Source organism: Bison bison, unplaced genomic scaffold, assembly GCF_000754665.1.
Source record: "Bison bison bison isolate TAMUID 2011002044 unplaced genomic scaffold, Bison_UMD1.0 scf7180017864308, whole genome shotgun sequence".
In the NCBI taxonomy this organism is placed as follows: Eukaryota; Metazoa; Chordata; class Mammalia; order Artiodactyla; family Bovidae; genus Bison; species Bison bison.
The window spans coordinates 398,323-410,044 of NW_011494880.1; the positions used below are offsets into that span (position 1 = coordinate 398,323).

Sequence of the window (11,722 nt, forward strand, 5' to 3'; positions counted from 1 at the left end):
ATAAGTATGGAGCAAAACCAAAAGCCTGTTGCTTTCTCTCTGTCAGTGGAGTCTTTCATCTTGAGCTAAGCCTGTGCTTCTAGTAAGTTTAAGAAACTTAGGCAATGATCCTCAGCCTTCTGTAGTAGAGTCACACCTTCTGAAATTCCAATTTATCTCATCCTCATTGCCCAAAAAGTCTCTGACTATGTTTAAAATCAACTTGTGTTTTATCCTTTTTTCCCTACTGTTTTCAAGTGTGCTGTCACAACAAATTACATCCTGAATACTTTTAGTACAATTCTTAAAGTGATTGTTTCCTTTGCAATAGTAAAGGAAAGTTCTTATTTTACAAGATTTCATCCTCTTTGGTAAAGATATTGTATTGCACAATAATCTGGTGGTGAAATATTTGCCATTTTGACATATTTAGTTAACAAACAGTACAAAAAGGGTTCCTTTGAACTGAATTGGAAGCCAAGTGAATATTTACAGAATAAGAACTCAAATTAGTGACCCTGAATTGAATCATCTTCCTTAGTTTCAACCAGAGTTTCATCTCTGAATTCTATATATATACTGCTGTATACCAAACCTTATCCAGAATTTCGGTGTCATTTTGAAATATGTGCTCTGTGTCACCAATAGGAGGAAACCATAGCTATCTTGTTTCTTACTACATGGCTTGTCGAATATTCTCCTTGATGTCCTAAGTGTGCTAAGGTTTTTACCAGAAAAATATAAGGGATTTTGAACTCCTAGGAAGATCTATCTGCATAAGAGATCAAGGCAAATCTCAGTAAATGAAGGGCTTAACTCTGGTGATTACAATATCCAGTTTCATACTCAACACATATCTTTATGAAAATGTGTGCACACTTTAGGTTGTTGTTTGTTTTTTAATTTTCTCTAACTTTTGAGTTAAAATACATTGAAATTAATTGTTAACGGGCATATTTCTGTCTGGTAGAAAATATCATTTCCCAAATTATGATTTTATTGCCCTAGAGCACTTTTTTGGACCATTTTTGTGTCTAACCTAGTGCTCTTATCCTAAAATTACTTTATCCCCCAAGAGGTTTATAAATAGTTTCTCAATTTTTTGAAATTAATGCTGTCTTTCTGGTTTATTCATCAATTATTTGAACATATCTATGACATATTTTAATGAAAAAAATTAGATATTATGAGTTATAGTTTTAAAATTGAAAAACATACTTGGAATGCATTGTATAATGATGATTTTAAATTCTGAATAGCCAATTGCATCTATATCTTGTAGCATTTTAACATATATAAGTAAAAGAAATGCATTTCTTCTATTTACCAAGTATTTAATTCTTCTTCTCAGATTATTCTAAGTTGCTAAGAACTATGAAAGAATCAGGGATACAGTAATACCCTATCACTAGAAAAGATGTCTCTAAACTGAGTTTCAGACTGCTGGGACCAGAAGTAAACCAGTTCAATCCAGTTGAAAGACTTAAATATAAGACCTAAAACCATAAAATTCCTCAAGGAAAACAAATGGGAAATAATTCTTGACACTCATCATGGCAGTGAATTTAAAATGTAACACCTAAAGTATAAGTAACAAAATTAAATTAAAAATTAAAAATGAACAAGTGGAACTGCTTCCAATTAGAAGGTTCTGCACACTGCACAGAAGAAGAAATGATCAACAAAATAAGAAAGGAGCCTATGAAAATAGAGAAAATATTTGCAAACCATATGCCTGTGTAGGTGCTGCCACCTAAAATATAGAAGGAACTCACACAATTCAATAGCACAAAAACAAATAATTAACTTTTAAAAAGTTAGCTGAGGAACTGAATAAACATTCAGTTAGTCAACAAGAATCTGAAATGGTGCTCAACATTACTAGTGACCAAGAAAATTCAAAGCAAAACCACAAAGAATTAACATCTCATTCCTGTTAAGAGGGCTATCATCAAAATGACAGGAGACAAATGCTGGTGAGGAGGTAGTGAAAAGAGATGAACAAATTTATACTGTTAATGCAAATGTAAATTGGTAGAGCCAATAAGGAAAATGTTATGGAGGTTCCTAAAAATTTTAAATTAACTTGATTTTATTTGATTTTACCATATGATCCAGAAATTCCACTTATAGGTATGAAAATAGGAAAAAAAAAAACAAAACAGATCATTGCACTCTTAAGCTCATTGCTGCAGTATTTACAATAGCCAAAATCATGGAAATAATCTAAGTGTTTATAAATACATGAATAGATAAAGAAAATATCATTACAGATAGAATGGAACATTATTAAGTCATGAGAAACAAGGAAAACTTGCCATTTGCCTCAACATGGATGGACCTTGAGGATATTATGTTAAGTGAAGTAAGACAGGGAAATATATCACTTATATGTGGAATCTAAGAGAAAACAAAACTAAAACAAACTATAGACATTGAAAAAATTGGTGGTTGCCAGATGCTAGGGTTGTAGCATGGTCGCAACAGGTAGTTGAAGGTGGTCAGATGGAACAAAGTTCCAGTTCTAAAGTAAGTCATCTAGTAATTTACAGCATGGTGGCTATAGTTACTAATACTGTATTGTGCTAAGAAAGTAGATCTTTTGAGTTCTCAGATAAAAACCCATTTAGAACTATGTGTAGTGATGGATATTATCTACAGTTATTGTGATTATTTCACAATATGTAGAAATATCTTATCATTATGTTGTATACATATGATGAAACAAAATTATTTTAAGGCAGGGAAAGAAATATTTTGCATAAAAATTTCTCTGCCACTTGAGTCAGTGCCCAGCACTCCTCGTTTTAGTGTGCAATGTGCTTCTGCATTATGTATTAACTAGATCCCCATAGAAGACACAGGAAAGTTTACTCTACAAAAAAGCAATTTCCTCCTGGCCCCAGCAAGGTAACTAACTCCTTGGGAGGTAACATTCCTTTCCTAATCCCTTTAGGCGTCACAATGACCCACTACTCACTTTTTAAGACTGCATAAACTGGCAATATATTGCTTTAATGGATGACTCTTTCATGTATAATCCTTTCCCTCAAAAATTTATATAACAGTGCTTTGACTTCTAATGTGCAGAACATTCCTCAGATCTTCCTAACAGACTTTCTCCAGGGTTACAATCCTCAGATTGGCTCAAATAAAATTTTCCATTTCCTTCTTAAGTTGACTCGATTAATTTTTTGTCACCAACTGAAACTAATACAATGTTACATGTTAGTAACACCTAAAAAAAACCAACTAAATGATGTAAAAAAGTACTGCTTTCTCAAAAGTAATTTACCTTATGCAAAATTTATTTAACATAATCACATAAAATAATAAAAAATAAATTATTCAAAAGGAATGAAAGAAGGGGTAAATGGACTTTCGTGAGCTCTTCCACCAAAGTTTTTTTAGTTACTGAAAGCTGGAGGATCTCCACATTATCGGGAACATTGGTATGATCAAATCAGAGTAGAGAAAAACTTTGTGCTCAGGGTCAAAAGTCACTAGTTCACCTCTAATGCAATTTTAAATAGAATAACAGAAACAAAACACCGAGGTGATTTACAAAATCTGGAAACATGGTCCTTTAGAAAAAAAAAAAATTTTTTTTACACTTTAGAAGACAAGAGCAGATGAAACCAAACCACATTATTTATTTTCTAGTTTCATGCTAGAAAATTATTTATTTTCTAGTTTCATGCTAGAAAATTATTTATTTTCTAGTTTCATTGCAAACCTGGCCACCAATTAACCATTCCTTCACAGGACATAAATATAAAGTCTTAGGAAGAGCAAGTTAATCAGAAGGAAAACAGGCTGCGAAAGACGAGAAACAAAATTCAGAGAAGTAGTCCAGGTTTATGGAAATTAAGCACACTGTCAGATTTGGATTTTCCAGACACTCCAAGAAATCATACATAAATATAGAGAATATTCCTTCTCGGATATATATTTGGGGTTCCCCTGATGGCTCAGATGCTAAAGAATCAGTCTGCAATGCAGGAAACCTGGGTTCAATATCTGGGCTGGGAAGATCCCCCGGAGGAGGGAATGTTATCTGTATTCAATCATATAACACAAAACCAAAAAAAGAGTGTTATTATTTCTTAAATTCAAAACAGTGTAGCCACAGGTGCTTGGATCTTCTTCTAAAATATATTTTGTAAGTTTTCATACAGTCAGATAAATATTTACATTTTTATAGGCTATAAGAATACTTATTATATACATATTTCTCTTACCTAAAACCTTGCTGTAATACTCATCCCATTCTGGAAATATATAATATGAATATATCATGTCACTCACTGTATACAGTAACCAGTTCTCCAGCCTCTGTATAAAAGTCATCTTGTCTGTCAGTCTTGATGTGACACCAGGAACATATGAAGAAGGCATAGGAAGCCCAGCACACAGTCTTTCAATGACATTCCCATAGAAAAATCGAAAAGTGTATACAAATGGAATATTCAGGAGTTCAGCCACCAATTCCCCACAAAAACTTAAAGGGTCAGCAATACAGACGTCGAACTTAGCTGCCTGTAGCCTGCTGAGTAACTCCTTGTTTGTGATAGCACTGTCACACACTCTTTTGTTTGTTAATAAAAATCTTCTGCCTATATTTGCCAGTTTTATTTGCATTTCCCACCATGAAAGTTTTGACAGTTCAAACGTAGCTTCATAGAGAATGGTATTGAGCTCTTCCATGAAAGTTTCTTCAGTTACTGAAAGCTGGAGGATCTCCACATGATAGGGAATCTTGGTATGATCAATCAGAAGACTTTGTGAAGGTACCAGGACAGTTATCTCATGCCCACGAAGGTGAAGCTCTTCTAGAATAACTTGTAAATTAATCCAGTGACTAAAATCCACAGGCCATACAAGAACTTTGCCTGTCCTTCCAGAGTCAAGGAGACATAGATGCAACATGAAAAGGATGCAGAAGACTTTCACAGTCTTCATGGTTAACACTTGATCAAATTAAATCTGGGTTTAAACCAAATGCATGAAACACAATCCAAAGATCTCTCCTTAACAATCCCAATCAATTTATAGTGGTTGGGCTGAACTTTGAAGTGTGTACTTTGTATTATGGATTAAAATGAAAAGCAACTGCTTTGATGGAAAAAAAAAAAAAAAAAAAAAACTCAATACACTGAGTTAGGAAATATATACTCAGGCTTAAAAACAAATCCATAATAATTTCTAAGTAATGCTAGAAAATCCAGCATTATGTGATTGCATATTCTCTTAAGGCTAAAGTTTTAAATTTTTTTGTTTTATTTGAATGTTCATTTGAACAGGAAGATCTCTGTAGTGTTTCTTTTACTGATAACTCTGCCAGATATTGTAGGTATGGAAAGGATCATCACTTACTGCCAGAAATATGCATACTTTAAGAGATGTTAAGGCAGGGAGATTTATTTTTAATTTTAATTTTATATTGTATTATAGTTGATTAGCAATGTGTTAGTTTCAAGTGTACAGCAAAGTGATTCAGTTATATGTATATATATTTTATATATGGTTTTTTATTTTTATTCTTTTTAAAATTTCTATTTTAAATAAAATACATATTTTAAATTCTTTTTAAAATTCTTTTTGCATTTACATTGCTACAGAATATTGAGCAGAATTTCCTGTGCCATATAGTAAGTCCTTGTTGGTTCATCTATTTTAAACAGTAGCTTGTATATGCTAATCCCAACTCCCAATTTATTGCTCCCCCCACCTTACCTCTTTTCTAACCATAAGTTTGTTTTATAGTATGTTAGTCTGTTTTTGCTTGTAAACAAGTTTTGGTGTTGGAGAAGACTCATGAGAGTCCCTTGGACTGTAAGGAGATCCAACCAGTCCATTATAAAAGAGATCAGTCCTGGGGGTTCTTTGGAAGGACTGATGCTAAAGCTGAAATGCCAATACTTTGGCCACCTCATGTGAAGAGTTGACTCATTGGAAAAGATTCTGATGCTGGGAGGGATTGGGGGCAGGAGGAGAAAGGGACAACAGAGGATGAGATGGCATCACCAACTCGATGGCCATGAATTTGGGTAAACTCTGGGAGCTGGTGATGGACAGGGAGGCCTGGTGTGCTGCAGTTCATGGGGTCACAAAGAGTCGGACATGACTGAGCGACTGAACTGAACTGAACTGAAGTTCATTTGTATTTTTTTTTTTTTTAGATTGCACATAAAACAATGTGATAGTTGTCTTTCTCTGTATTCCTTATTCACTTAATATGATACCTCCAGGTTTATCTGTGCTGCTGCAATATTTTGGAGATTAATCCCTTGTCAGTTTCTTCATTTGCAAATATTTCCTCCCACTCTAATGGTTGCCTTCCCATTTTGCTTATGTTCTGCTTTGCTGTGCAACAGCTTTTGAGTTTAATTTGATCCCATTTGTTAGTTTTGTTTTCATTTCCATTACTCCAGGAAATAGATCAAAAAAAGATATCATTGTAATTTATTCAGAGAATGTTTTGGTGTTCAGTCTTACATTGGTCTTTAATACATTTTGAGTTTATGTTTTTGTATGATGTCAAATAATGTTCTTTCATTCCTTTACATATATTTATCCAGTTTTCCCAGTGCCACTTATTGAATAGCCAGTCTGTTCTCCATTGTAGTCTTGCTCCTTTGTCATAGATTAATTAACAATAGGTCTGTTGGGTTATTTTTGAACTTTCCATCCTGTTTCATTGGTCTATGCCTCAGTACCATACTGTCTTGATTCTGTAGCTTTGTAGTAGAGCCTGAAGTCAGGGAGTCATCTTATTCCTCCACCTCTGTTTTTCTTTCTCAAAATTGCTTTGATCATTCAGGGACTTTTCTGTATGCATAATTTTTTAAAATTGTTCTAGTTTATGAAAAACATGCTTGGTAATTTGGTAGGGATTGCATTGAATCTGTAGATTACCTTGAGTACTATAGTAATTTTTATAATATTGATTCTTCCAATTCTTTCCATCTTATTGTGTCATCTTTATTTCATCAGTGTCTTATCCTGTTCAGAGCACAGGTCTTTTGCTTCCTTGGTAGGATTATTCCTAGATATTTTATTCTTTTTGATGAAATGATAATGGGATTTTTTCTTTAATTTCTTTCTGATTATTCATTGCTGGTGTATAGAAATACAACAAATTTCTGTGTGTTAATTCTGTATCTTGTTTATTTAACAAATTCATTCCTAAGATCTAGTAGCTTTGCATAGCATCTTTAGGAGTTTCTATACATAGTATCATGTTTTCCATAAACAGTGATAGTTTTATTTCTTTTCCAAAATTTTTATTGGTGTATAGTTGCTTTATATTGTTGTGTTAGTTTTTGTTGTACAATAAAGTGAGCCAGCTATATTTATACATATGTACCCTCCCTCTTGGACCTCTTTGTGAACCCCCATCCCACCATCTAAGTGACTGCAGAGAACCGAGCTGAACCCCCTACACTATACAACAGGTTCCCACTATTTATCTGTTTTACACATGTTAGGGTACATAAATCAAACCCAATTTCCCAATTCATCCCCCTCCCAAGTCCACGTGTCTATTCTCTATGTCTGCATCTCTACCCCTGGCCTGCAAATAGATTAATCTGTACCATTTTATTTTTTATATTCCACATGTATGCATTAATAAATGATATTTATTTTTCCTCTGTATTACTTTACTCCAAATGACATACTCCAGGTCAGTCCACCTTTCTACAAATGATCCAGTTACATGTCTTTTTGTGGTTGAGTAATATTCCATTATATATATGTACCACACCTTCTTTATCCATTCATCTGCTGATGGGCATTTAGGTTGCTTCTATGTTCTGGGTATTGTATTAGTAAATAGTGCTGCAATGACATTTGAGGTGCATATATCTTTTTCACATATGCTTTTCTTAGAATATATGATCAATGTGGAATTGCTGATCTTATGGTAATTCTATTTTTAGTATTTTAAGGAATATGTATATTGCTCTCCGTAGTGTCCGTATCAACTTACATTCCAACCAACAGTGCAAGAGGGCTCCCTTTTCTTCATTCTCTCTCTAGCATTTATTGCTTGTAGATTTTCTGATAATAGCCATTCTGAATGGTGTGAGGTGATGCTGCTTTTCAGTTGAGCAGTCCTGTCTGACTCCTTGCAACCCCATGAACTGCAGCACACTAGGCCTCACTGTCCTTCCCTATCTCCTGGACTTTGCTCAAACACATGTCTACTGAGCCACTGATGTCAATCAACCATCTCATCCTCTGTCACCCCCTACTCCTCCTGCCCTCAGTCTTTTCCAAAGAGTAAACTCTTCACATCAAGTGGCTAAAGTATTGGAGTTGCACCTTCAGCATCAATCATTTCAATGAATACTCAGGGTTGATTTCCTTTAGGTTTGACTGGTTTTATCTCTTTGCTGTCCAAGAGACTCTCAAAAGTCTTCTCCAGCATTAGAGTTAGAAAGCTTTCATTCTTCAGTGTTCAGCCTTCTTCATGTTCCAAATCTCACATTCATACATGACTACTGGGACAACCATGCTGCTGCTGCTAAGTCGCTTCAGTCGTGTCTGACTCTGTGCGACCCCATAGATGGCAGCCTACCAGGCTCCCCCGTCCCTGGGATTCTCCAGGCAAGAACACTGGAGTGGGTTGCCATTTCCTTCTCCAATGCATGAAAGTGAAAAGTGAAAGTGAGGTCGTTCAGTCGTGTCCGATTCCTAGCGACCCCATGGACTGTAGCCCATCAGGTTTCTCCATCCATGGGATTTTCCAGGCAAGAGTACTGGAGTGGGGTGCCATCACCTTCTCCAGGGACAACCATAGCTTTGACTATATGGACCTTTATCAGCAAAGTGATGTCTTCACTTTTTAATACATTGTCTAGGTTTGTCATAGCTTTACACTCAAAGAGCAAGCATCATTTAATTTCATGACTGAAGTCACCATCTTCATTGATTTGGGAGCCCAAGAAAATAAAATCTACACTGTTTCCACTTTTCCCCCATCTGTTTGCAATGAAGTTATGGGACCAGATGCCATGATCCTAGTTTCTTGAATGTTGAGTTTTAAGACAGCATTTTCATTCTCTTCTTCCACCTTCATCAAGAGATTCTTTATTTCCTCTTTGCTTTCTGTCATTATGAGTTAGAACTTAAACATAACTTATATTTTATTAAGCATAGTGAGGAAATGAAAGCATTTATAGCTTGCAAATCAAAATTTCTCAACCATTATAGAAAGTTTGTAGAAATAAACTTTCTTTATAAAATATTTTACACATGGAATGAATATTTTCTCTATGGATGGAAAGAAATCCTGGTGAATCTGCATCAATATAGAGGGCACTTACGCAGCTGTTGTGGTTTCCCTCCATGAAGAATCATGGTTTACATCTGAAAATTACATTAAGTGTGAAAGGTAGATACCTGAATTTCATGGTGTCATTTTGACACTGATATTATATATGAAGGAAATACATCTAAATGTATGAAGGACTATTTTGGGGGAAAATAAATGGCAGGAACTGAGAATGAGAGATAGGATCTCAGTATATCTGGCAAAGTTTAGAGAAAGAATCTAGAACCATGGTAGAGCTGGAATGAGATTCAGAAGCAAAGAACCTGGGGAGAAAATAAAATTGAAAAGCAGAAGAAGGTAGGCAGCAATTCATGTACCTGCAGAACTTATGTTTTCTGCTCTACAGGCAGCAGATCCTTCTAAATCCCAACTTTATTACCATTTAGAATATCACAGTTGATACTCCCATTAATTTAGGCAATATGGTCGATCTGAGTCTGCAGGTAAATTATCTTTGGTAAAATATATAGAACATAGTAGAAGCAAATGTTTCCCTTATCATAAAAGGCAAGTAAGTTTAACAATCAAAGCATGACACTGCATGAATAGCTTTTTTTTGTAGCATATAGAGCATGACCCTGTGGTTATATATATATATATATGTGTGTGTGTGTGTGTGTACACACAGGAGCAAAGAAACTTGTGTCTACCTATTAGCATTAGCATTTTAGATTATCATGATCCAGAAAAACTTGAGCAGGATTTCATAATATAATCACACGTGAATTGTTAAGTAAAGATATTTTAAAGCATGTTACTTTAACTATGAGAGCCAGAGGTCATGAAACTCCAAATAAATAGTTTTTATTAGCACTTAAACTTGAAAAATGTAAATTTTACAAAGGTTTAGCCTTTGCATACCTAAAATTATTGTCAGATTTTTAATATAATGAATATAATGATGTATATATGTGCTAAGTCACTTCAGTCATGTCTGAGTCTTTGCAACCCTGTGGAGTGTAGCCAGCCAAGCTCTTCAGTCCATGGGATTCTCCAGGCAAGAATACTGGAGTGGGTTGCCATGCTCTCCTTCAGGCAATCTTCCCGACCCAGCGATCAAACCCATTTCTGTCTCCTGCTTTGACAGGCAGGTTCTCTATCACCAGCATCACCTGAAAAGCCCCATAATGATATATCAAAAAGTAAATATTTGTGTTTTAGAAAAACTTTGGCTAGAAGATAGAATATATGCATTTAGTTGTCAGAGTGATTCTTTTGAATAAACTCAGAAAATTCAGAAATGAGATACCTAAATCCTGAGTTACTTAAATTCTTTTATGTTAACACTATTGTATATTAATGAAAAGCAAAGAGATATCTTGAGTTTGGCATAAAATGACCAAAGATTAAACTATGATTTAAAGGCTATTATAGAGATGGAGTACAAGATGGAGAAGGAGTAGGTAGGTGAGGAGTACATCTCTCTCCATGGTACATCAAGAATACACCTTCAGACATGGCAGTGCATGCAGAACACCAGCTGAGAGTGGACAGGAGTACCTGACCAGAGGGAAAGAATATATAGAACCACGCAAAACTCGGTAGGATGAAGAAACTAGGGAGAAAAACAGGAGTGTTAGTAGGACTGGGCTTGCCCTCAGTGGGTGGAGGAACTGAAGCAGGGGTCTGATCTCCACATCAGGGCAATTGTCTGGGTCGGAGGAAAAATATTTAAGGCTGAGAGTGAAACAGCTGATTTGTGGCAGCCTAAATGGAATGAGAATCAGACAGCCCTTGCTGCAGCCATACATACCCAGACAGGGATGCAGGTCCCCTGGAAGGTGCAGCAGCTGGGAGCTGGGGTTTAGGGATTGCGGAGCAATCCCAGGGCTAGGGTTGCTGTTGATTGTGGAGAGATGGAATGAGGGGATATGAGGGAGGCGATTGTGGTAGGAAGTGCCTGTGGAGGAAAGCCGGGCAGCCATGGAAGCAAGGCGATACTGCTGGATCACGCATAGCGGGGGTGGAGCCATCACCATAGCTTCTCTCTCCCGACATGCCAGCATCAGCAGCTGAACAATAGAGAGGCTGGCCCATCAAAGGCCTGATGCACTGAACTATAGAGTAGGACCCCACCTAGAGTTCCACTTTAAGTGCCTGATGCACAAACCTGATGAGTAGGACCCCAGCCAGGGGGGCCACTCTATGTGCCTGACGTGTTGAACAACAGAGAAGGACCCTAGGCAAGGGAACCCTCTAAGTGCCTGAATGGGCAGAGCTACAGAGAAAGAATTCTGAGGCCTTCTGATCACCAGCTATAAGAGGCTCTAAAAAACACTCTGATGGGGCCATAACTCCAGTGGTGGAGGCAGTCCATGTCCCTGCACACTTGGTGCCCCCTGGGTCCCTGCAAACTAAGCAGCTGTGCCACCTTCATGCTTAACCCTCACTGGGGCACAGCTG

General features: G+C 36.2%; 1 protein-coding gene across 1 annotated transcript in view; it reads right to left on the bottom strand.

Annotated features, from left to right (window-relative positions):
- Positions 1-5,026, bottom strand: part of LOC104997408 (UDP-glucuronosyltransferase 2C1-like) — a 38,365-nt gene extending 33,339 nt beyond the window's left edge. Inside the window, exon 1 of the mRNA XM_010852124.1 lies at positions 4,221-5,026. Within this exon, the coding sequence (XP_010850426.1) occupies positions 4,221-4,941 (721 nt within the window). The 5' untranslated portion in view covers positions 4,942-5,026. The remainder of the gene's footprint in view (positions 1-4,220) is intronic.
- Between the last annotated feature and the right edge of the window lie 6,696 nt (positions 5,027-11,722).